Below are 26,712 nucleotides of genomic sequence, written 5' to 3' on the forward strand. Positions count from 1 at the left end.
TGGAATTCATGGGGTTCTTCTAGCAGAAAGACAGCATGCAGGAGAAACATTTGTCCCAGACCACCACCCTCTTTTAAGTGGGAAGCATCAACGAGTGGCAAACCAGCAGAATTCCAGCAGCATCCCTTTGGGAGAGGCCATCCCCAGACCCGTCTGTCAGTTGCTGGTTGCCAAGTCAGCACCCCAAGCAGTGCTAAAGCCCAAAAGGTACAAACCCACAACTGTGGCTTGCCTCTAAAGCTGCTCTGCTTTCAGATGCGCAGTGGTACAACCTCAGCACTCGTCCTCGACAGACAGAAGGGGCAGGAGGAGCGATCTGCCAGGTGGATGCAACTGACCTTCAAGCAGGGGATGGAGGCTCTCCTGAGGAGATACAACCAGTGCTGGGTCTGAGTGGAAGAGCATGGCAGGACAAAGTTACTGAGAGCTACAGATGAGAATAAAGCATTCCTTTGTCAAATGAAGGGCTGCCCAAACTGCAATAGTAAGAGAAGAAATCGACATTCATCAGTCAGCAATGTCCTCCAGCAGAATTTATCTGCCCAAGGGAAGATCCCTTCTCCTTGGAAGGGCAGCAGGTCACTGCTTTCTCACTGGCAAGTGCTTGAACCCAGGGCAGCTCACAATCTCAGGCAGGAATTCTGGTTTCCAAGAGCTTGTTTATACGTTTGCTTCCTCTTTCAGGTGAAAGAAGAGCTGCCCTTAATGTCTGAGGAACAAAGAGCTTAAAATAGGGTAACAGCAAAGTTTGCTAGTCTCAGATAAGATTTTAACAAGAATATCTGAAATCCAAATGTAGATGATTAGCTAACGACTGTGCTGGTAACATGGGTATCTCCTATACCTGGAGCAGGCAGGTATCCATGTGCCATAGCACTCTGCTATCTGAGAGCACCAGCAGCACTCAGCTTATCACAACAGGGCTTTCCCACAACACCCACGTCCCCTCCCACCACATCTCATGCTATCCCCATGGATTTGCACTCAGCTCCTCAAGGAAAAAAGAGACAGTGGAAGAGTATGCATAGCTAAGAGAGTCAGAAACAGATGCTTTCTCCAATCTAACAAGTTTACCAAGCTTGCATTTTGTTATCAAGGACAAGTCAGCAGCAAGGACGCTCTCTACACCTACTGCAATTAACCCAAAAGTGTGAGACTTGCTTAACACTTGTCTAAACGTATCGGGGAAAAGTAGTTTCAAAACAGGTCCCCTCAAGGTCAAAGACAGCTGCAAAACTGGGTTGTGATCTTTCTTTCCCTTCTGAAGATAAAGAGCTGTTCCGAAGCTGCTAGCAAGAACTGTGATCCACTGAGCTGACTACTCTCAGCAGTGCTGAGTACAGCAAAAGCCCCATGTACAGCCTAACACTTAAGAGTAGGTAAAGTGCTAAAAATTGCTTTCCTTTACAAAGCTCATTTTAAGAGCATTCCAAATATTGGATCAGGGTTGGTTTTTTTCCTCCCCAACTTCATTAACAGAGAATTTTAAGAGCAGCAAGGCAACAACAAACAGCATCTTTGCAAAGGTCATTCCTCTGGACACACTTCTGAACGTGCCTGCTTGCAGGCAGGACTGGTTCTGAAAGACCCAAGCTCACTTTGCCTGGTCAACTTCAGTGCTCTGAAACCTGAGTAAAAACATTTCTCCCCTTGTCCTTAGGGAAGGGGAACAGAAGCAGTTAGAGATTATCTATCCTAACCTTGACTACCTCCTCAGTGACTAAACTTTTGACTCAGACTCAGGGAAGTAAGATCTTACTTCCCTGCTCTTGGTTCAGCTCCCCAAACTCAAATTTGATTCAGGCCACTTGCCTTTTTATATGATTACATCCTGCATACAAACATTTTTACTTCAGGTAGAAGACATCTTACTCAGCCTGAAGCCCAACCAAACTGGTTTTGCTTTTTCTTTATATTGTCATGCTAGATCCAAGCTGCTCCCTGAACCACTTCACTCCAATAGCTCTTGGATTTTTCAAGTAATCTACTTAAGTAATGAAGCACAGTAACTAGCTTAGTAAATAATTTACTGGGAAAAGCAAGGCCACTTTTTGTAAATACCTTTGGAAATCAAACTATTTTAATGACATCAATATGAACATCCTGCAGCCAAATGCCAGTTTTCTCTCTGAGCATCATCTCTCACTGAAGCACTGCTAAAAGACAAAAACACAGGAGCTCATTTCAGGATATTCTCTCCTTAACACACTACATCTCTACTTCTGTTTCAAGAGAAAAACAAGCAAACCAGAATTGCACAGAATTAAGGAAGCCTGAAGTGAAAGCTACAACGCTGCTAACTTAACAACTTCAGCAGTGGTTTAATATACGAAATACTGCTTTGAAAATAGAAGAGCCCAAAGATCCAAGGTGAACGAGTTACTTATAGAAGCTGCTTTAGCAGAAACACTTCAATTTAATACACAACTACCACTGCTCCCAATTTAGCTGACTAGTGCTAGTAGCATAGGACTGATTGCTGGGCAATGACAGCATGTTAACAACTGTATCATGACTTCCCTTTTCCCTCCCACCGATTCTCCTTGCTCCTTCACCAAAGAAGCCAGCAGAACCCACTATCTCATGCCTCCCACGTATCTAAAGCTTTAGACGATTGATGTAGAAAATTGCTAAGTTTAATAAATTTGTTCTGTACTGCTGTAGGATTTAAGAAGAATATTAAATTTAGAAGAACAACAAAAATGAAACATTCAACACTGCAGGTCTACAATTGTCTGATTTGAATGCAGTGCAACAGAGTGATTCAGACTGTAACACATCCCAAATCCTACCCTTCCAGTACTTTTACTATCTTTTATATAGAAAACTAATACATTTCCTTCTTTATATATTAAATAATTTTTTAAAAGATCACCTTTATTTATATATAGACAAAACCTGCATCCTCATCAGCCCTTGACAAGACACTTAATGGCAATGGAAAGTTAACCCAACATTAATAAACAACCATACATTTAATGAAAGCAAGTGCTGAGCTTATGACTAAAGGAAACACACTCCCAAATGTGAATCTGAAAAGCACTGTACCACTATGCTGCAGATAGAATGCCTGAATGAACACTCTTAAAACTGCAAAGACCGGATAACAAACCTCATCTATAAGAACATGTAGTGAATTTTCAAATGTACAGGAGTTTTAACCACAGACTTCTTGCTGATTTGTACTTCTAACGAATGCAGTTAAGATCTGGAAACTCAGACTATCAGACACAACAGGCAGAAGAAACAATGAGTCTGTGTTTTTAAATTCAAGGAAGTATCTCAATTGCTGTGTGACACACTGACAGAATGTGAACTAAACGAAGCAAACTTACATTTCTGACATACATATGAAGAAAATTGACGTTACAAGTTTCTCAGAGGAGTCACTGAACAGTTCCTATTGCCAGGTTATTCTCACTTTCATATGCTGCAGCACTGCCACACTTAATAGCTTCAGTGTAATATTCCTTGAATTTACTTTAAGATTACACTTAAGATAAATTGTAAAGAAGACAAGTTTTCAAGTCTGAACTTTAATATCAGAACTAGAACACCATTTCTTCAATTCATCTGAACAATTTAAAACCACGTTTCAAATTCTTATGGCACAAAAGCGACTCAGAATCAGAGGCCCACTTAGCCAACTGAGGGAAAGAGACTGAAAAATATAAAAGAGCTTCAAAGCATGAATCAGAACTGAAGACGGCTTAAGGCTTCACTAAAACATTCGCCGAGTTCTACCGTTGCTCGTGTAATCCATTCTTTAAACAGACTTTAGGGGGATTGCACAGATACAATGCAGAGCAAAACTGGCTCACACTGCCCAGTTTGAGCAAGATTTAGTCACATTATCTTTCGCAGGATTCAGAAAGACAGGAGAGTAAGTTTAATCCTTCCTGCAAGGATCATTTTATTCCGCACCCCAACTCCTTGAGTAAAATCAGAGATGACTTAAAAAAATTAATGCCACGCACACTAATAAAAAAAATTAGCGTGGGGCAAAACTTAAGTTTCAGTATTTCAATATTTTTCTGCCATCTGACAGAATTAAAACACAAAACAACAAAAAACAGACACAGCGTAGCTCTCATTTAGGCATCTGTCGGCAATACAATCAATACAAGATGATATAAGGAATCTGGATAATCATTCTTTCATAAAGATGTCCTTAGTCTGTCGTTGACCTTCTGTACCAAAATCTAGCCCTGTAGTCGTCACTGCATGTCATGAAGCCAGGGTTGGTGGGAGAATGGACAATACAGCGGACGATGCTGTTGTGCCCAAGAGAAAGGAGATTTCTTCGCTCAGCAGTTCTTGAATCCCAGCAGCAGAGACTTATGGTCCTTTCATCTGGCAGCAGCACGTAGTCTTCTGTGTGGTTGAAGACTGCTTGTGTCCTGTGCACTTGACGTCCACTCAAACCAGCTCCTAAAAACATGCAGTGAAATACAAGCCAAATAAGATCACCTTTAGTTTTTTTTTTTTTCCAAGGACCTAGAAGTACACTACAGCAGTTGATAGTTATGGGAAGTCTATTACTGAGCCTTATTTTCTCAGTTAGTATACATGTAAAGCAACTACAGATATCCTCCTGTAGCTATATACACTGTATAGGGCAGAACATCTTAGGGTTAAGCATTCCACTCGTGTCAAAGAAGTTCAGTCAGTCAGTGTGAATGCAAACATTAAGAGCAGTATAACCTTACATCTTTTGTACAAGGCTTACAGCTAACTAACTGAAGACCACAGTTATTGGTAAACACAGATTCCTGTTATCATTAATAACTTCTATTTTTAATGTGCAGGCCACACAATGTGCCACATGATGTACTTCAGCCATACCTCTCCTCCTCCCTTCAAAGGGGATGTGTTACCCACTTAAGCATTTATTTTGCTGCATCCTGCCCGGAATTTGCAAGAGTTTATCGAGGAGGTGCTGCACCCTGCTGGCTGGCAGCAAACACAGCCAGTGCACAAAGATTGCACACATCCAAACCAGTGGTACCAAGTTCTTCCCTACCAACACCCAGTCCACTGCCGTGGTACAACCCCTAATATTAAGCACATTACTGTTTTATCCAAAAGCTTTCTCAGTCATGTAACTTATCACATACAGTTTCCTTCTTTCATCATTTCCTAAGTCCCACTGAGATCAAAGCACGCTGTTGGCAGGATGCTGTTCAGTGCGACTCCTTGCACACAATTGCATCCTTCAAGAAAGTCATACAGCTGCAGCCATGCTTTACTAGAACTACATTTTGCACAAGAACTTATTAAAGCAATTGCACCAAAGTGGTTCAATTCCTCTACTGTCTGGGGAACAATCCAGGCAAGTGGACTCCTAACTCCAAAAGGATTACGCATTACTTTTGACTTTTCCATTTTTGGTTAGACTAGGTGTGCAGCTTAAACTGGTAAGTCCCCAAACTAAACTGAACATTAACAAGAAAAGCAATTATGCTTTTTAAAAAATTATGTTCAAGAAAAACTAGAAAATGAAACTCTCTCTGTAAGTGTTCTATTCCTTAAGGGATCCACATTCCTATTTACTTTTTCTCTAGCCTGGTGATGACTTCCCTCCGAAAGCAATGGTGTAATGATGTAACGATGTCAGTTATGTCTCCAAGCTCTAGTCAGAGTAAATAGGTTGACATTGACACAGCTTTTCTTCTGGAAGTATTTCACATTTTCAAATTTGGGGCCATTTATCCTCACAAAAGCAGTCCCCCCTTACGAGTTAGTATTCAGCAGTGACAGATCTTATTCTTCAGACAACACCACCTGCTCACTGGTCAGCACACGACAAAGAAGGTCCCTGGCAGGTCAGCTGCCACGTACCTGTGTACTTGACCAGCGTCCGACCAGTAGATATCTCCCACAGTTTAGCTACAGAGTCTTTTCCACTTGACAAGATATACTTTGAATTTTTGGAAAAAATAGCAGAACAGACTTCAGCTCCATCATGTGCCTTCTCAAAAGTAGTGATGCAGCGATTTGAAACACCATCCCATAGTTTGATGCATCCATCCTTGCTTCCTGTCACATACATGTTTGCACTCGCGTTGTAATTCACCGAACATATGGCATCGATGTGCTGGTCTTGAGGATTGCAAGACACAAAGCATTGGAAAGTATTGATATCATAGAGTCGCAAAGTAGGGTGCTGGGTACCCACAAGTATGAAATCTCCAGAAGGATGGAAAGAGATTGAGCGCAACATCTCTGCTTCCTGTTTGAGCAAAAATTGGTGTAAGTTTAAAAATAAAAAACAAAAATTGAAGAGTCAATTGTGGTGGCACTAAAATGGTAAAAAATAAAACTACATTATCAATTAGCACCTGTTCTATTGTTGCAGAATAGAAAATGCCCTGTATGTTATTTAAGTGACAGGCCACACTGAAACGTATCATAGTTTTTTCCCTAGAGCAGCTTGCTGTGCCTATTTATTGGATGTTGTACAACAGCAGCAGGAAGTTTTGCCACCACATAATCACAAACTTGCCTCCAGAACCAAGAAAATGTAGTTGACTTCAGAGTCATCCATTTTAGATTAGGTCTGAATTAACAAAAAGCCAACAGGCACAAGATTCTAAGACTACAGCTATAGGTATAGCTATCCATTATGCACAAACTCACAATGCATAACCAAGTCTGAACATTTTGTAGCTGCATACTCTTACATATCCAACCACTTACATACTCAGACGCAATTCAACTCACTGATATCTCAATAATCACACATGCAAGATTTGGTTGCTCTGAATTGAACTATTGTATCTAACCTGTATATATTTGAAGGCTCTTTTGGCAGAAGGTTTTGAATAGTCAAACAATTTAAGTGTGTAGTCCCTTGAACCAGATGCTAGGATCTGCTCTGTAGGATGAAAAGCTAAACATGTAACCTCATCCACATGATCATACAGAGTCCGAATAACAGGGTGATTTTCCATGTTCTGCTGTGCTGTCTCATTCATCATGACCTACAAAGAACATTGAACAAGTCAGTGTTAGAAGGCAGAACACTCCTTTGACAGGAAATTTATCATTTTCACCTGCATGAGTGATCATATTGCTACCTTTTCTGACATATGACTTGGCACATTATCACTGATCTTAATTATCTGAAGATGTGATACCTTCATACAGTTACAAGTTCTTATGAAATAACGTCCCTGTATCTTTACAAAGGTTATTGGATTTGCTCAAGGACAAACTACTATCAGCCACAGAGAAGTGATGCTTGAACATACATCACCTTCATGAACAGTCCAAATCAAAAGACGATATTGCCACACTAATTAAGGGAAGCAGTACCAATTGGGAAAACTGCAACGTTCACTCCTGTTGCATACTGCTGGGAATTCGGTGTGCATTCAGTGGAAAAAAAAAAACACCTACAAACCCAAAACTCTTAAGCTGTTGCCAGATAAGTGTATTAGAGAAAAAGTAAAGGAAGCAAATATGTACTCCGTGAAACAGTACTGAAACAGAGCCACCGTGCGCTGTATAATCAGATATGAAGGTAGGTTCATAACCAAACTGTCTGCATGGTTTTAGAGATTATCAACAACTATTAGAAGCAATTTCTGGCTCAGCTCTCTAGAATGCTGTGAGGAGTTACACAGGTATACTTGCCCTGTTTCTTCTTCCTTTTCTTCAAGGGTACTTTATGAGCCACTGCTGGAATAGGAAATACGTCGAGACAGATATTTAGTCCAACCCACTGAGCCAGCCACAAGGCACAGACATGGCACGAAACAGAGAGAGCAGCTCAAGAACTGACAAAGTGACTATGATTCAAGTCGTATTTTACCTCGATAGGCATAGCGCTTTTGGCCAGCATTCTCTCCGTATCAAGAATTTTTATTGAGGCATCAGCAGATCCCGTAGCTATTAGCTGTCCATCTCTGCTATATGTTGCTACACGACACGGTCCCTTATGAGACGTGACGTAACAAGTCTCATACTCAGAGGCCTCAGGAGACATGGTCTGTACATCTGCATCAAATTCTAAGTCGATTCCTGTGCCTGGAGCTACTGTATCTGACCGTCCAATTGCATATTGAACAGCACTGTCATCATTCTCCATCCCTGCAAAGAGAAAGTTGACGTTCTTAAACCAGGCTTACCTCCTCTTTAGACAGGCAGGCTATCTATCCTACAGATTTCTTTGGCAGCTCTCAAGTTCAGGATTTAAGAGACAGCCCACGTTGAACAAAGCTAAGCTAGCAGAATAGATTTAGTTGTAGTACAGCAGTATCTAATTAAGAGTGAAAGGCAGTTTGACTAAACACAGCTGCTTAGTGCTCAGCTCTAGCGTAACTGTGGCAAGAGTACCATTCTATATTTATTGGTTGTAAGTACTGATTACTTATTATTAGCTAAACAATCAGATACAGAAGTCACTGACGTGCCTATGATCAGGTTACAAAAGGGTGAAAGAAGACTCAATGCTATTATATGAGATTTAAAGTGAAAAAATAGAAGCATTTACCGATTACTCTCTTTTTAACTGGATTAAAGAAAGAACAACACACAAACTACCATCCTAGCACTACTAATGAAAATTATTAATTCAAATCCACCTCAAAGAATCATTTTGATTGCAACATGCATCTACATGATAAAGCCAGTTCAGCACTGCAAGCTGCACCAAGGCACACAAGTTTTAAGCTAAGTGCCTACTTGCAGTTAGCAACTTTCACAAAAGTCTTTCCTGCTTTCATTTACAGACTGCAAAGCCCAGTATTCTTCTTTCAGACAGACGAGGCTCCACATTTATACCCATAGAAATCAGCTAGTTCAAGCAGCAGAACCAGTTCAGTTACAATAGAGAGAAAACACGTTGTCATGGTTAGGACTCTTCCAGTAATCCAGCTGACTTGTTTCAACAGCAGCTCAGGAACTGATTGCTTTCTGCAGCACATATGTACTTTCAGAAAGATGCACAGATAGAACAAGAAACACACCTTTGCCAAGAGCCTAGACTGTGAAGCTTGTTTTTTTGAGAATGGTATATAAAGGCCAACGAATGTGGCCAATGGAAGGTCTTACTCCCTCCCCTCCAACATGTCCAGGAACAACCAGAGAGAGTCGTGCCTTAGTAATGGATCTAACTTACTATTACCTGTGCAGACAGTGATTCTGTGAGTCACTGAACAGAGAACACAGCGAGTGCTAAAGAACGAAACACAGGCTGCACGTAAAGATATAAAAGCTTTGCGATTTACTACAAATGCATAGAAAACAGAAGAGATGCATTCTCAGTAACACTACACAATTCACAAAGATTTAATCCAAGGATTTGGGAGCACAAACTTTACAGTAGTTCTTTTGTTTTTAATTCCAGCTTACCTAATTTAATAAGATGCAGCAGTTGTTCAGATGGCGCACACACTGATTGTGGTTTTATCTCATTTATTAAGCCATTGGCAATATTTATGTATCCATCATACAATAGCTGACTAATTATTAGTTTATAAAGTTGCTGACGGTCTTTCAAGCTGACTTTTGTCCTATACATTGTGAGTAAGGAATGCCTTGGAGGGGCCTGAAATAAACAAATGGGAAAAGTCACACACAAGAGAGTTGCACGAAACAATTAAAGCTTTTAATTAACGTGCATCCTGCTAACAGCACCGAAAGTTTAAGTAAGACTGAGACCGAGAAGTGAAAGACAGAGAAAACAGGAGAAAGCCGGTGCAGCTTCATTGCAGAAACGAAAATCCGACGAATAAAAAGAACGTGAATTGCATTAAGGAGCAACGGAGGAAAAAAAAAAAAAAAAAAAATAAAAAGAAAAAAAGCAGCTCCGGTGAGCGGGGTTATCGGGTCGGTAGCGCCCATCGCGCCCCGCTGGCCGCAGGCAGGTGGGCGGGGAGCGGGGGGACGGAGCGGGACACGAGCAACGTGCGAAGTCCGAGCGGCAGCGGCAGCCGCAGCCCCGCCCGGCCCGGGGAGCGACAACCGGAGCGGGAGGGGGCGTGTGGGAACGGGGCCGAACGAGGGCGGGCACGGCGCCCGGCCGGAGCGCGGCGGGCAGGGGAGCGCGGGCGGCGCCGAGCGGCCGTTACGGAGGGCGCAGCGCCGCCGAGGCCGCGCAGCCGAACGCGGAGAGCGGCGCGAGGCCGCCCGGTACCTACCGAGCCTTCCTTCTGCCTCCCTCGCTCTCCCCCTAAAATGGCGACCGGAGCCCTGAGCGCATCGATCGGCGGCGGCGGTAAAGGAGGAGGCGGCGGCGGCGGCCGAGACCGAAGAATGCTCCTCCGCGAAGGCTGCTGCATCGAGCGCCCGCAAATCGATTGGAGGCGACTCTTGGGGGAGAGAACGGCGGCGTCACGTGACCGGTGACGCCTAGCGTGCGCGCCGCGCCGCTGGCAGGCCCCCTCCCCGTCACGTGACGCGCGACGCGCGAAGGGAGCCCCCGCCCGGCGGGGAAGGGGCGGGCTGCGGGCGCGGCGCCCCGCGGGGCTACCGGGAGTCCGCCGCCCCTTCCCCGCGCCCCGGGGGGCTCAGGGCCGACTGCAGCCAGCGGAGCGGCGGCTCGGGCAGCGGCCCGCGGACGTGCATAGGGCCGCTCCGCGCCGCCCGTCGGAGTGTGGGGCCGGCCACTAAGACCAGCAGCTGTGCGCCGGGGGTCTTTGTGTCTTGGCTGCTGGGCGCCCGCACGGTGCTGCCGGGACACCGCAACACCCGACGCGGGGCGTTAAGGGGCTGCGAAACGAGCGGTTGGCTCCGCCGCCCGGTGCCCCAGGCCTCGCGAGCGGTTTGTGCCGCCGGCACGGCCGGCCGCCCCGCTTCCAGGTCCCGCAGGCTGAGCTCCTGCCCCACCGCTCCCACCGCCGCCCTCCCCGCAGCCCTGCCCTACTCACGTCAGCCTCCAGAAACGGCAGCCGAAGCGGACGCGGGTCGAGGAGCGGGGCCGCCATGCTCCCCATGCCCCGCGGCAGCTGGCGTCGGTCACACGCGGCAGCCACACGACGACCCGACATCTTCTTTTTACCTATCGTGTCCCGCTTGTCAAACACCAACACACCGGGACCGCCCTCGCGCTGGTTGTTAAGGACGCAGAGCCAAGTTGCCTTCAATCACACTTCTTCAGAGGCCGCACGCGCCGCACCGAGCGGCGGAGGTCCCGGCACGGCAGTGAGCGGGGCCACGCGACAGCGCAGCGCCCCGCGCTCCTTCGCGGTTCACGAGCGGCACCGAGCGCTCAGCCCCGTCCCAGGGCGCTGCGTACCGCCGACAACTGCGAGCCGGCAGCACCGTTACACGACGTCGAGCTCCGGCCGGGCGTCCCCTCGTGCCGAGGCGCTCGTTCTCAAGAGCCGAAGGCACGTGGAGCAGCGCCGCACGGTGCCGCCGGTGCGAGGTGGAGGCCTGCTGCAGCCCTCCCGCTGCTCCTCAGCGCTGCCACCCGTCGCACCTCGCCTCACCGGCAGGACGCGATGGTCCCGAGTCCCCGCTCGAGCTCGGCTTCACGCGAGGTGCCGGCACCGCCTCTCCCTCGGTCCCGGGCTGCGGGTGGGCGTGCGGGTAGCTGAGAGGGACGAGGTCGGAGCCCAGCGAGATGCGGGACTAACCTGAAGCCCTTCCCCCCGACGCCGGCGGCGCGCCGCGAGGCCTCGGCGACTGCAAAGAAGGAACGGTAGTTGTAGCGTTGCCACAGGTGGGTGGTCTGGACGTACGCGATTTGCGTAACGAAAGACCCGGCCGAGCAGAGACTTGCGGAGAAAAGTGTGTAAGCGGGGCTCGATCCACGCAGTTGGAGTACGGAAGAAGCCAGCGGCGGAGAGACGGTACGTAAAATACGCATGTAGCGCAAACACCGCCCTCGGGGCGGGCGGGTCGGGCCGACGCGGGTACGCAGCAGGCTGCCGTTGCGCATGCGCCCCGCAAGCTCACGGCGACGAGTCTCGGCCTCGCGACGAGCGGAACTTTAGGAGAGCCAATCGACGGGCTCGTCGGCTAAAAAGCAGCCAATCGGCGGGCGCGGACGCCGGGAGAGGGGCCAATGGCGAGGGGGCAGTGGTTTAAAGGGTATTTAAGGGAGGGAGGTTTGAATTCAAACAGTTGGAGCGGCCGGAGGCCGAGGTGAGTGTGGTGTGGGGTCGTGTGGTGTTGGGGGGCGGCGTGGCGGGGCCTTACTGCATTGGGAGCGGCCCGGCCGGCGGGATGTGCGGGAGGTTACGGGGCTGTGGCGGATGGCGTTGGGGGCAGAGGGAGCGCAGAGCCGGGGAGCGGTGCTGTCTGCGCGGCTCACTCCGTCCTTTGCCCGCTCCGTAGGCGAAACCGCACCTTGCCTTTCTCAGGCACTATGGACAAGAAGATAAAAGAAAACTGTCCTGGAAACCCTTCTCGCCCTGCTAAGGTAAGGGGCTTATAGAGTTGATGGGTGTATTTCTCGTGGCTGTACGAAGTCTGTGAGTCTCAAGGCGTGATGATGGTGACTGATTTTGGTAGATGACAGAAAGGGGGAAGAAGCTCTGAGCAATGCGTTCTATGCACAGTGAGCATTTACCAGCATCGCCTTTCAGTCTCCCTGTTGCAGAGGACAATGTCCCAGTCTGAACTTCTTACTGCCGTTATTAGCATGCAGTTTTTTAATTGGGAAGTCTTCATAATGCACTTTTTATCCATAATCCCTTACGTAGACAGCAAATACATGCAAGCAACTGGCTGTGACTTCCAAAGGAAGTGCTGCCTTCATGTTGTTCACATGTCTAAGATTGCATATCTTTGTGTACAGAAGCAGGGACATTCTCATTCTTGTAATTTAAGTATAAACAAGTCCTGGTCAGGTTTTAGAGTAGCAGAAGCAAAGCTTAACTTATAAATAAGTTTTCAATGCATTGAATCAAAAAGCTAGAATGTAAGTGTTCTTAGAGGAGTCAAGGCATCACTAACAGATCATGAGTGTTTGAATTTAATTCTAGGCAAAGTATTCTAGGAAAACTAAGAATTGCTTAAATATAAGCTTAAACTACTTCCTTCCTCAACTCAACTGAAAGAAAAGGATTAAAAGCAGATAAAGGAACCTTACTAAAGTTGCTTTGGTCTGATGAACTCCTGTTGCAGTGCAAGGCATCTTAAAATGCACAGCATTCAAGGGAGCAGTGACTCAAAGCATTGCATGTGAATACAATTCCTGTAGTAAAGGCCTGTCTGAACTTTCCACTGATATCTAGACTTTGGTGGATCCATGACTAGTTACGAATAAGCATGTTGTTAACAAGACAGCGGTTTTCTACAGGTCAATTGAATTCTTAAAATGTAAGATTACAGTAATTCTGAGATCTCCTTAATACTCTGTGGTTTTTTTTCTCCTCCCTATCTTTTTCCACAACCTAAACTTAACTCTACTGTACAGGGACATAAAGGTTATAGTGTGCTATTCTATTACTAATGTACAATTGTTGTTTTTTGAAGGTAGCAAATCCTGTTGTAGATGGCCCAAAGCGTGTCCCTGTGCCTCAGAATTCTGCCCAGAGCCGGCCACTGAACAGTGGAGTTCAACCACAGCGTGTTCTGTGTCCTTCAAATTTTGCCCAGCGAGTTCCTGTACAATCACAAAAATCTTCTTCACTGTCAAACCAAAAACTGTCTAACAGTCAGACAACACAGCAGCCCCGACTGAAACTCCCAGTCCAGCCAACTGCTGGGCCTCAGGTTCCAAGCAAGAACAATGAAAAATCTCAACAAGCTCCTATAGCTGGTAATTCTGAAGATGATATCTTTATGTGTTGGGACACTTGGGATACTTCAAACAAGAGTGCAGTACAGAAAACGTAAAGCTCATGCTATGTTGGACAGTCCTGTAGAGAAATAGCTGGTTGCATCCAGAAACAGAAAAGCAGCAAGTACTTCATCTTAGGTGTTACTGTACTGTCCTTGTTGCTAGGATTAGGAATTTAGAGCCAAAAAAAGTGTTTCTTCAATCTTGGAAATTTACAGATGCACATTAATCAACTTTGAATAAATGGAATTGGTATTCCTGCAGCACATTTTTCTTCCAGTGTTTATGGTAATCTGATACTGTATGAGCAGGAATGAGGAGGTGGGGGGAAGCTTTCTTAATGTTTTCATTGATTTCAAAAAAACATTTGAAGTTAGACTTTGATAAAGTAGCTCCAACTGCTATGCTGCTTTGCCAGTGGTAAGCTACACTTACAAGTTTTAAATATCATGGATGGTAGACTGTAAATTGCTGTAGATATTACCCAGACTTGTTCTTCATGTGAATGTGTTGTCTTCACTGGTCTGTTTTATAAAGTTGTTCTACTTGTTTGTGTACAGCAAAGAGTTCTGAAGCAGACAGCACCTCTAAACAGAAAAATGAAGAGGCTACTAAAAAGAAGGAAACTAAAAAGTAAGTTGTGTGCCTAAAAAACTTATAGCTAAGTTAGTTATTCTTTCAATGTCTAGCACTTCATGCTGAGACTAAGTTGCAGCCAAGCTGCTGTCTACTTGAGCCTCTTGATTGCTAAGAACAGTGGCCTTCTCACTTCATAGAGACAGTTTTTATTAATGAAACTCTGGGAAGGGTTACTTTGCTTTGGTAATCTTCAGAAACAATAAATTACTGTAATCTGAAGAAAAGCTTTTGGCTCAACAAGGAGCAACTTTTCCTGTGAGAGAATTCTGATAATCACTGCTGTAATCACATGATGTTCACTTGGAAAAATGTGTTCTTCATGTGTGCAGGAGGCTTGAGTCAAGTTTCACTGGTAGTATGGCTGCTTTGAAACAGTTCTGACAGTCTAGAATATATCCGTATCAAGTATATTGAAATGTACTTAGTTTGTTATACAGTTTTGGTTTTGCTGTAATAAGTAGCTGTAGCTCGATGCATATGCTTTAGAAGCAAGAGAGAAGCTTTCAAAATTGCCTTTAGAGAAGTCTCAATGCACATTTTGTCCTCTTGGTGGTGTGCCATTAAAGACTAAAATCTAGCTGAGATCACTGATTATGTTGCTGACACACCCAAGCATTATCTTTGTAACATTCTATCTCCTTTTGCAGAAGACAGTGGTCTCTTGATGATTTTGAAATTGGTCGACCTCTGGGGAAAGGAAAATTTGGAAATGTGTACTTGGCACGTGAAAAGCAGAGCAAATTTATTCTTGCACTGAAGGTGCTGTTTAAAGCACAGCTTGAGGATGCTGGTGTAGAACATCAACTACGAAGAGAAGTTGAAATACAGTCTCATCTCAGGTAATGTGAACAGTTAACCTTTGCTTAGTTTGTGCTCAATTTAAAAAACAAAGTAAGCTCACTAGAAGAAAAGCAATTCTGTAATATGTGACAACTTGAAACTGCTTCTTGCCATTCTGCCCCTGCCCCACCACCCCATGGACCAAAAGGAAAAAAATCCAAACAAAAGCTGAACACCTGGACAGTTCTTACAAGTGGATGACTGCAATTTCTCAGTCTAGGCTTGTTCCTGGTATTCTGTTTTCTCTTTTAAAACAAACAAACAAAAAAAAACAAAACCAACTTGCTGAATGGAATTAGTTGTTTCACAGAAAATATTTGAAGTATTTAAGCTTAAGCTCAGAGAACTATAGAGATTTGTGTGTTGAATGGCGATCTATTTTTCTGTGTTGTAGAAAGCTATGTATGAGAAAATAAAATGAACTGAATTCTTGGCTGGGTTTTTGCTACTAGCAAGTCTGATGCTTCCATGATAAATACCCTCTGTCTGCTCTGAAGCTCTCATAGACACTGACATAGCAGTTGGAACTGTGCTATCTTGTGTGGCATTACTGTTAAATTACAGGTCCTATATGTATAATTAAAATTAGTTGTACACATACCTTGTTCAGGAAGGCATTTCAATTTTCTTGTAGGCATCCCAACATCCTCAGACTATACGGCTACTTCCATGACGTTACAAGAGTCTACCTTATTCTAGAGTATGCACCTCGTGGAGAAGTCTTCAAGGAACTACAGAAGCTTACCAAATTCGATGAACAAAGAACTGCAACTGTAGGTTGTTTTAATTGCTTGCTGCTGTGTAGCATACCTGAAGTAGAAAGCTAGATCATCAAGAAAAAGTCATTTTCAGTTGCATGAAACGAACTCCTTAGATGCTAGTTTGCTTATGCACTTGTAACCTATTCAGGAATATGCTGGGAGGTCAAACTATTGCAGTGTTAATTAATAATGTTCAGCGTTGCCCAGCACTGCAATTTGTGTGGCCACTTCAAGCAACACCTGTTGCTTGAGAGTATAAGGAATAATTCTTCTATTCCAAACTGCTAATTATGCCTAGGGAATACTATATTGTGTTAGTAAAGCTTGAGTGTCAGTGTCTTCATACCCGACAGTTCTGTTTTCTTTCCAATTGCAGTACATTACAGAGCTAGCAGATGCCCTATCATACTGTCATTCAAAGAATGTGATTCACCGGGACATCAAGCCAGAAAACCTGCTGCTTGGCTCAAATGGAGAATTAAAAATTGCAGACTTTGGGTGGTCTGTGCATGCTCCATCCTCTAGGTAAGAATGCAATATATACCTTACACAGTGAAATTATTCTGTAATGAAAATTTCAGCTTTCTTGTCAAGCTTACAGTTATGGAATGGAGGTAAATGTCAACTTGCTGAAATACTGGGAGGGAACGTTTAATAATGGGATCACTGCTGTCAATGTCTTAATAGTTGTTTGATGCAGCATAGAGAGAATGTTATCCTGCTTCTCCATTTGTGTATTTCAAAACTTGCTGACCCTGAAACAAGATGTTAGCACACTGTTTTAGGGTTCTGGTGGTCCCTGAGATGACGATCAGAACTTCTGTCCAAATAGCTGACACTAGCACTATAACTGGAATACTTCCTTAGTCTGAACTGTACCTGACAAAGAAAGTCACACTGACTTGTGTGTGAGCCAGTGGGAGAGAGGAAAAGGAAGGATAAGACTGCCTGTAGTAACTAGAATACTTTAAAGCAAAACTAGAAAAGTGACTGATGAAATTCCAGTGGTACTGAGTTTACCTGGGGCAGATTACACTGCGATACAGATAAGAGCACTTGAATGGAGATGCTAATACTAGCAGTTAAAACATATCTTAGCTGCCATAAAAAGTAAATGATGCACTGTGCTCTGTGCTTTTCTTCAGGAGATCAACTCTCTGTGGGACACTTGACTACTTGCCTCCTGAAATGATTGAGGGAAGAACACATGATGAAAAGGTGGATATTTGGAGCTTGGGGGTTCTGTGCTATGAATTCCTTGTAGGAAAGCCACCTTTTGAAGCAGAAACATATCAAGAAACCTACAGAGCTATTTCCAGGGTATGTTCCATAACTTCAACTAGGTGAATTTTGGTTTCACTTCTTGTCTTGAAGGTTAATAAAGCTATCCTGAAGTCACTCCAGTAGAATTACAATGAAGAGTAAGATAGCTTTCCTGGCTGCTTGGTTCTGTCCTGTTTCTACCTGCATCTGAACACCTACCTTTTCATACAGCAGCTATTCTTCACCATCTCCTTCACTACTTTCATGTTTCTGGTATATAAAATATTAATCATTCAAGGTATTAGGAAAAACTTAAATTATGCTTCTAGATTTCTAGTGTTCTGTAAACTTGAGAGGTTCCATCAAAGTGGTTTTATAGTGGGAGCACAGAAAAGCACACTAGCTGGACTTTAGCAAGCAGTGAGAACCTTCAGTTTTATTCAGGACTGTGATGAAATTACTTACTAGGTACAAGGTACACAGCCCACAAAGTTGACAGTTTTCTTTGCTCTCTGTACCTTGGGGGCAGAACTCTATTGCTCTCCAGTTTTGATTAGCGCCAAAGAATATTGCATCATCTTTTGTCTTGTTTTCTTTTCTTAGGTGGAATTCAAGTATCCATTATTTGTAACAGAAGGTGCAAGGGATTTAATTTCAAAGCTTCTGAAACATAACCCATTCCATCGGCTGCCCTTGAAGGATGTACTTGTTCATCCCTGGATTACAGCAAATTCTACAAAGCTGCCCAACGATAGAAAATGATGTTGCTGCCCCATCCAGAATACAGTCTTAACAAGGGTAATCTCAATGGACTAACAAGGAGATTTGTACTGTGACTACTGTAATACAATAAGGAGGAGCAGGTCTTGGAATCCAGTGGCAATTAAGAACACAAAGTCTTTGGGTTGGTTATCATCTTGAACTGATCTTGAATTGCAATGTAAATCTATTTGACTTTTAGCTGGGTGTTGTGGAATACTTAACGTACTTGAAAAATAACTACATGTGGGCCAGCTCTATTGATGTAAGTATTCAAGGTCTATTCAAGGCCTTTATGATATGGTCTGTCATAGCTCATTGTTCCAATAACAAGAGACAGTGGTGGTTCTATCTTCCTGAACAGTGCAATATCCCAGAGATACCTGCCTATGAACTCACTGGGCTGCTGAAGGGTATCATACCTGTGGTGTAATCTGAAACTGAGGTGAATGCATTTGTGTCCTAAAATGAATGATGTGTGCATTTTGTTCCTAGTTTTTGTCTTAAATGTGAGCACTCAAGTTTCTAAATAAAGATTGCTTATATATTGTAGAGCATGGTAAGGTTCCTTACAATACATGATATTATGTGTGCTGGTCACCTCCACCCACCTGTCATTACTGTCAGACTACTAGAGTACATCTTGACTGCTCATCTATGGTCACAGACTAAGTTCACTACCTCTGTCCAAAAGTAAGTTGATATAAAATAAGTTTTTCTCTAGGTGCTGGTGTTGTGTAAGTAGATGTAGCTATTACTCTTCAGGTAAGTACCAAAAGTGTTAATAAATACCTTACAAGAGTTTCACAGTCACTTAAAAACTAAATCTGCTTCTTCCTTCCCAGTTAAAGCGTAATAGTCATAAGCAAGGCTTGAAAGTACTTCAGAGAAAAAGACCTGGAAAGTCATTATCAAGCAGGAGATGGATATACATATGTATATATACATCTGTGTCTATACATACACACACACACAATCACAAACAAGGAACAAAAACCAAAGCATGCTTACCAATGCATGTTTCCAATTCTCTGGTGTTTATACTCTAGGCTCTGAATTTTTTTCCCCCCATTTACAAAATACCAGAAGCAGAATGAATAGATCAGGAGCTAGGCTCCATAGCTACAACCATAGACATAAATGGCAAAGTATTAAGATGCTTTGTTCCAGTATCATTGTTTTAATCACAAGGTTTTCTGCATTTTTGAAAAGTAGGATAGTGTTTTTTTGTTTTTTTTTTTTTAAATTAATTAAAAATCATTAAAAACATGGAAAAACTTGCTTGTAATTTGTCACTAAGTACTTTCTCATTCCTCCAATTAGACAAGACAATCAGAGAAACAAAACATGCAAACCAAGTATTTTCCAGTAAACCACTTCAAGCAAATGCTACGAGAAAGCAATTTATTTTTTTCATTATCAGGAGCCATGGAAGGTCTCTTACTATTTTACAAACTATTTCAAAAAGATCTTTTACAAGCAAGGATTCTAGGATTCAAAATATATTCTCAAATCACTGTAAAATATTTAGCAAAAACTCATCTAAAAGTGCCAGTAGTTTATACAACCATCATTATCTTACAGGTCACAATTTAAATGAAGGGTTTTCCTATTACCACAACAAAATCTATGCTGCTTGTACCTCTTAACAACTTCCAGGTACATCTGCTTTAAATGAGTCTTGTTTTATAGAAACACTCTGGGAACAAGAAAGGAAAGGTTTGACTCCTTTTATCACCTTCAGGATAAGACCTACTTGCTAGAAATCACAGATCAAACAAAGCAAGGCTGTCGTTATTTGATTACTATGGAATCCTTTTTGTTACCCTTGGATAACAGGACAATGACCTGAACAGCCAGAAAATATGTAGAAAAGAACATGTTTCTTGGAAAGTGAAGCAAAAAGAGCCAAAGTAAGACTTTAATTGTCAAAGAGGCAGACAGCAGAAATTATCTCTATCCAGCCCCAGACTGTAGTAGATCAGAAAACAACAGAGGTGGTGGCTGCGTGTTGTTACTGCACAGTATCCCTTTGCTGTGTAGACACTGCAGGTTTTTAGCTCTTGGATAGCCAGCAATAAGCTACTATAGCTACTATCCCAGTACCAAATATAATATTCACACTGATTAACTAAGGATGCAGCTTAACGTTATGTCTAAGCAGTGTTAATAACTTGCTCAGGACAAAGACATGCCTCGTTCTTCCCTCTTTACTTTACTTGAGCAGTATTTCTTTTCAAAAAGACAACTCAGAAAAAATAAAATACTTTGATGGTCAGAGTAGTTTTCTGCCATTTTAGTTCAGATTCTATACAAATAAATCTGTCAGAGCCACCATGGCATAAGTGATAAGCACAAACACAGAGGTAGATGATGTTAAAAGAACAGATGAAGGGAGAACGGGTCCAAAAGACTCTGATGTGGCTTCAGTCATCTCACAGAAGCACAGTCCTAAGTCTGAAACCCAAGTTTAGCACAGAATGTCAAGCTGAACACCTGGATTTGAAATCCAGTTTTTAAGTTAATGGAAAAGTGGTTATATGCAAATACAACTTAATAGGAATACTGCCCAAATAAGGAAGTGAATTACACCTTGAGTTGGTACGCTCAACAGCGTACTAGACAAGCACAAGAACTGCATTTGAGAAGTTCTGACTGGACTTCAGCTGAGGATCAGAGATTCATCCACAGGAGCAGAAAGCCCCCATGTTAACAGCTAACTTAAAAAACAAAAACAAAACCCCAAAACAGACCAACAAAATGTCCCCAGTAACAAAGCCAGGTCTCGACACCACAGTTACTTTGCCTCTCACTTTATCTTTGGAATACATTCACATAGGAGGTAATTCTGGTTATAATGATTTCACGAGACTCAGTATGAGTCTGTAGCATTTAAAACTGAAAGGAAAAGAAAAAAGACCTTAGAAAGGTCCGAAAAGCATAGTTTCACACAACAAAATCTTGAGATATGGAAGCACCACAAAGGAGCCATAATTTCAGAGAGGTGCATTGCCTCTCCTAGCTAAAACAATTATAACTGTGCAATAATTAAGCATACAGGTACTCTCAGTGAAGTTAGTTTGGCATGTGTGTTGGACTGCAGGAGTGGGATTGTAACATATGCCTTCTGCAACAAAAGAGACACTCACGTTGCACCTTAGATCCCAGTACCCTACTTACCAACAGAACATTTACATGGTCCATGGAAGAAACAGTATTCTGCTACTAGGAAAGGGATCTTACTCTATTTCCCAACTGTGCTGTAATAAACTGCAACTGCATTTTGGCATGAGAAGCATTAATGATCCACAAATCTAGACAATAAAGACCCAGAATTGTACGTCTGGTTTTCGTGAGAGACTGCACAGTGTCAAGCATTTGTATGAGCACTTGAAGTGGAAACCAGACTCTGTTTCAAGAGCTTTTTACAAAGGGAAAGATGAGGACAACACTTCTCACTGCCACATCTACCTGAAAGAATAAGCCAGAGAAATGCAAGAGAAGGTCAGCATTAGCATGAATTCAAAGCAGTATCTGAAGAGCGACATGAACATCAAACATTTAAAAAATAATAATAATAAACAATAAGAAATTGTCATGGCTTTGGAGCAGGAGGTTTGAAGAAACCAATCTTCCGGCAGTATCGGACAACAAATGGCACAGAAACCACAGTGATGCTGATTCGTACCGGGGCAAACAGCTTGTGAATGGCGTATGCCAACACAAACGTGCTTGTGCCAGCAGCCATTTTAGATTGCAATGATGATTCACTGAAACCAAGTTTGAAGAGAACTGGAGTCATATCCACGCCGCTGGGGAAAAAGAAAACAAGACTTCTCAGGTTATTTTAAAATGGCACACTAAAGAATACGAAGTGCTGTTTACTCAGGGAATTTAATGTGGTATAACTTCCAACTCTGGAATTTCTACTAAGTTTTGATAAATAATAAATGAATTCTTCCAGGACTAACAGCCCAGTTTACTTCTGTAACAATAGCACATACGTTATTTTCAGATACAAATTTTGGTTTTAATTGCCAAGATCCCTATCAAGTCAAATACCTTCTTAGCTTATTGGTCACACAACTGCAGCACAGAGAATGCTCAGCCCCATGCACCACCTTCGTGGAGGAATCATCAGTTCCTCATCACAAAACAGAAACGTCTAAAGCTGCTGCACTTCCCCCTGAAATCATATACACAATATCCTGCACCTCTTCTGTAAGGTTAAAACAGAAAATACTGGATAGTCTAATCCTCTCTTTTTTTGGCTGATGCCTTCTGCAGTTTAAACTGTCTTCAGCTCCCAGAAAAACAGATTTATCTCTAAGCTCCAGCACTTTCATACAGTTCTATCTCTACATGCCACACTACTGTTTGAGAACAAAAGATACCTCTGCAGAAAAGCAAATTCTTTCATCTAGTTTGGTCAGTCACTTTGGTGCAGTCTCTGCTCTGTTTTCATCAGCCCACCACTTCTACCTTCACTCATACCTGACTGGAGATTAGACCAACTTACAGATCCACTTATACACAAAAAGCAGAGGATTCCTGCATATAAATCAAACAAGCTTAGAGCATGCCTCTTTAGAAACAAGCACAATGGTCAGATATTTCCCTTGTCCGAACCATTACAGTCTACAGACGCTGTACAAACCACACCTTGACACAGCCACGTAGAAGATTCCTAGAGATATTAATGAAATTCCAACATGGAACGAAACTCCTACAGCACCATACTGTTTGAAAACTTGTTTCAGCTGCTGAGATTTGTTGAGTTTCTTGTTCTCACCACTGAGATCCGTGGCTGCCTTTTCAGGGGATCCCGTATCCTAAAAAAAAAAAAAAAAAAAGAACACAAAAGTATTAATTAGCATTAAGTACCATATAATATTCTAATCAGCCAAACTGATCTGAAAGAACAAAACAACTGGCATGTGTAGTGCTGCTTGGAAAGCTTTGGGAAAGAGCAACACTTCTGCTTTTTTTACATTGGGATTGCTGATGCCCGTAGCAGAGCTCATACAAGCTCTCATTTTCCAACTATTCACATTAAACAGATGTACTGATCTTGGTGCATGTTCTTACAGAACCCAAGTTTCATCATAAAAAAAGGAGTTGTTATGGTCCCAGCATTCCATCTGATACAAAAGAGTGCCAAAGCTCACCCACATAGTTTTGGGGAGATGAGGTCGAGGTGCCAAAGAGATTTCTGTCCATATCCGCTGCTTTTGGCTCATCCCTGCACTTGGCAGGGTTGTCACCAGGGTACAAACACACAGCGCAGTCCTACAGTGCTCATAGTGAGACAAACCCACTTCAATCAGCGATTTTAATCACACCCTCCCCTCACCCAAAGCAAACAAATTATGTTTGCTTTCCCCCCCACTGTAATTTGCATTACTTTTTATCTCATCTTGAGAAAAACCACACAGATCCATAAGCACGTATTAAGGGACTATGGAGCATAACCTTATTTATTCTAACATAAGGAATAACATTATTATTCTTTTGTTAGGCTTTGGCTCATGAACCAAAGCAATGTTTGAATAGAAACTGAAAGTTGAAAAATGTCCAGCAGGGAAAAAAACAGAAACACCTCCAAGCCCTTCACTGCTTAAACCAGATTTAATGCTAAAAAGCGAGGAAGCAATTTTCATTTTTTTATATATATATTAAAGCAAGCTCATTAAGCAAAAGCAAGCATTCGCAATTAGACAGCCCAATTATTTCCAGCCCTGATAGAGCAGTATTTCTGAAGTCGTTCCCACTCTTCAGTTTCATTACAGGAAAGGACGTGAGGAACAGCGCTGTTGTACCGCAACCCGGCGCTCCGCGCTCACGTGCCGGCGATTCCCGGCTGCCGCGGAAGCCCGAAGCTCAGCGCTCTGCCGAACGGAGCGGCACCGACCGGCAGCCGGCCGTCCCGCGGGCAGCCGCACGGAGAGCGCGACAGCCAGCGCCGAGCCCCGCCGTCCCGAGCCGAGCGCCGCTCCGCGCAGCGCCGCAGGGCGGGCGGCTGCTCCGGCTGCGAGCCCAGCCCCCTACCTTAGCGGGGCTGCCGGCGGCGGCGCGCAGCGCTACGCGGCACGGCGGCGGCGGCAAGAGAAGAGGGCGACCGAAGCGCTGCTCGCTGCCCGGGGGGCGGAAGGCAGCGGCGGGCAGAGGGCTGCGGGGCAGCGCCGGCGGCCGCAGCGGGCCCAGCCGCAGCAGGCGGAACATCGCGGCACAGCCGGGCGGGCGGGCGCGCAATCCTGACAGAGCGAACAACCCAGCCTCCGACAGCGGGCGCCCTCCTCCTTAAAGGGACAGCAGCCCTGCTAGGGCGCCTTCGCCGTGAGAGGGAGGCCGCCCCCCGCTGGGCGGTGTGGGGCACTGCACTCACTGCACTCACCGCTGAGCTGCAGGGCAGCCTGGGTTGGGGGAGAAAATGTCTCTGTGGGTGGTGCGTCCACACCTGGGATGTCATGAGGGAGAGCCCTGCCTCAGGTGGCTGCAGTTCCTCCACAGGATAATGGTTATGATGATTATACATGCGTACACACATACACGTGGGTCGCTCCAAAAGTAATGACTCCTATTTATTTTTGTGGAGACTACGGCAGATACAAAGAGCACAATAACACTATTTGATAAAGCAAATTCTCAGCCACAGAACACTATTTTTTCAACACTGTCATCATCATTAGCTATGCATTTTCACCAGCAGTGAACAGGAGCCTGCATGCTGTGCTCCTGCAGAGGTGACCACTGTCTCTGTTACCACTGCTGTAACACCACCACCGCCTCACTGTGTTCACACCCACTGCTTGGTTTCCATAAGAGTTCTGCAAGAGTTGATTAATATCAGTGGGTACCGCTTTTTCCTCATGGAGGAATTCAATTCCATGCCTTTGCTTCGTATGCACTTCCATGTCAGACACAAAATGTAACAGGATATTGACAGGACGGTTCAACCCCTACTGCCACACCACCAACATCTGCCTCTGACATCGTCAGGCAACATCAAAAAATGTAAGGCATTACTTTTGGAGCAGCACTTGCGTATATATTTACAAAATAAGGCGTGCACAAAGTAGTCGCTCTTAGCACCAACTGCAGGGCAGTACCAGAAGATGGAACATTGAAATGTCCTTGGCTCTGTGCAGCACTGCTTGGCAACGGCCAAAACATGGGTGTGTTATCAATGCTGCTTTTCTCCTAAAGCCAAAACAAAGCATCATTCCATGCACTGTGAAGAAGATCACCTCAGTCCCATCTGAACCCAGCACACCAGGCCGTACACTGAAGTAATTTCTGTTATTCCTCACAGTGCTGCCATTCTCCCAAGGTCTGTGTGTGCACCCAGGCACGGATGTGGTTAAAGCCTTGCTGCTGCAGTTCTGATGTATGGGCTTGCAGTGCAGGCCACTTAATTAATCACTCACTTTATGCTGATGAGTCCCAGCCATTTGCCAAGTCTCATCATGCAGGGCAGAGTGTAACTGCAGAGCTCTTCCAGCCTCAAAGGGTTCTCAGCAGCTCTGAGACCTCCTGAAGCCTTCCAGCAAATGCTGGTCTCATGCATAACCTCATTTCTGCATCATTCCTCTAACAGGAAAAATAAGAATTAAAAATAACCATCAAAGTAGAGAGGAGGGTACCAGGGAGAACTGTAGGTGGTGGGGGGCAATGTCCCTGGCAGTGTCCCACTGTCCTCTATTTTAACCAGAAGGGCCTTGGTTAACAGGAAAGGTCCTTCCTCATTTTCATCACACACCGTGGCGATTTCTGGACATTTGTGGTGTTTCAGCCATGTAATGTCAGTGCTAACAGAGGTGGTTTCGTGCCTGCAGGTTGGCAGTAGGCTGCACAGAGCCAGGGCTTTTCACAGCCACGCTCACAGCAGCGATGCGAAATGGCGGCTGCGTGCACTGCACACTGCCAGGGGACAGCTGAGCTCCAGCAATAAAGTGCGTTTCTTTTCCTGCTTACTGAGCCTCTCCTCTCCAGGCAGGCTGTTAGAGTGGTGTAAGCATACAGGGAAGTACAATAGGAGAACTGTGAGGCATAAATAGGAGGTTTTCCCTCCGGAAGAGAGTGCAGTTGGGAGCACAAGCTGAAAGTGGAGAGGACAGCACTGAGCGGTACAATGCTGAGACTGCATGGTGGGAGGCTTTGTGAAGTAGGATGCACCACGGAACAGATGGGTTTCGAAGAGAGTCTTTCAGGAAGAGAGACAGCTTTGCATGCATTAAAATAGAGTCTGTCCGGAGCATAACAAAGAGCACTGCCAGTTCTGGGGATTTCTGCTTTCCTTAGTTCTTTCTTTGTAGATTTAGTTTCTCCCTAAACGCTTTGCAGGAGAGCAGTTTCTCCCAATGCAATTTTGTTTATGTAGTATGTTGTTTTGTTACTGTTCCAAAGCAGTTTGTTTGCTACTGTGTTTTCTGTGACTATTTATACCCTCTCACCATGATGCCAGCAGACAGATGACATCAGCACAGCAGTGCTGTCATCACAGCACATCAGTTTTGAACTTTTTCCCACTAATTATAATAAATCCTGAGCAATCTCACCCAGTAAAGGAGATGCTACTTGAGTTCCAGCAGCATGGACTACCACTGGGCTTAGCAACTCTCAGTTCCTTTCGAGAGAGATCTAGTAACTGCCGAGTAACTTGGAGTCATAGCTGCATGTTTTTTGTGTGAAGAAAGTGCTGAAAGCCATATT

General features: G+C 44.1%; 3 protein-coding genes across 3 annotated transcripts; 1 reads left to right on the forward strand and 2 right to left on the reverse strand.

Moving 5' to 3' along the window:
• Positions 1–2,856: 2,856 nt before the first annotated feature.
• Positions 2,857–11,872, reverse strand: CSTF1 (cleavage stimulation factor subunit 1). Its single transcript, XM_085241928.1, has 8 exons — positions 11,732–11,872; positions 10,875–11,634; positions 10,146–10,316; positions 9,358–9,553; positions 7,817–8,094; positions 6,786–6,983; positions 5,842–6,232; positions 2,857–4,431 (listed from the first exon to the last, which is right to left on the reverse strand). The coding sequence occupies exons 2-8, from the start codon at positions 10,992–10,994 to the stop codon at positions 4,172–4,174; spliced, it is 1,614 nt and encodes a 537-aa protein (XP_085098054.1). The 5' UTR covers positions 10,995–11,634; positions 11,732–11,872; the 3' UTR covers positions 2,857–4,171.
• On the forward strand, positions 11,818–18,552 carry AURKA (aurora kinase A). Its single transcript, XM_010722541.3, is given in 10 exon segments — positions 11,818–12,096; positions 12,289–12,373; positions 13,432–13,717; positions 14,299–14,371; positions 15,025–15,216; positions 15,852–15,990; positions 16,355–16,503; positions 17,124–17,298; positions 17,845–17,999; positions 18,001–18,552. Coding segments are annotated over 10 exon segments (1,368 nt in total). The 5' UTR covers positions 11,818–12,016; the 3' UTR covers positions 18,035–18,552.
• An 838-nt stretch (positions 18,553–19,390) lies between these two features.
• MIMS2 (mitochondrial inner membrane scaffold 2) lies at positions 19,391–24,295 on the reverse strand. The gene is made up of 3 exons (XM_085241934.1): positions 24,049–24,295; positions 22,663–22,832; positions 19,391–21,812 (listed from the first exon to the last, which is right to left on the reverse strand). Exons 1-3 carry the CDS (start codon positions 24,220–24,222, stop codon positions 21,596–21,598), a joined length of 561 nt encoding a protein of 186 aa, XP_085098060.1. The 5' UTR covers positions 24,223–24,295; the 3' UTR covers positions 19,391–21,595.
• Positions 24,296–26,712: the final 2,417 nt, after the last annotated feature.

Source organism: Meleagris gallopavo, chromosome 22, assembly GCF_905368555.1.
Source record: "Meleagris gallopavo chromosome 22, MGAL_WU_HG_1.1, whole genome shotgun sequence".
Classification (NCBI taxonomy): domain Eukaryota; kingdom Metazoa; phylum Chordata; class Aves; order Galliformes; family Phasianidae; genus Meleagris; species Meleagris gallopavo.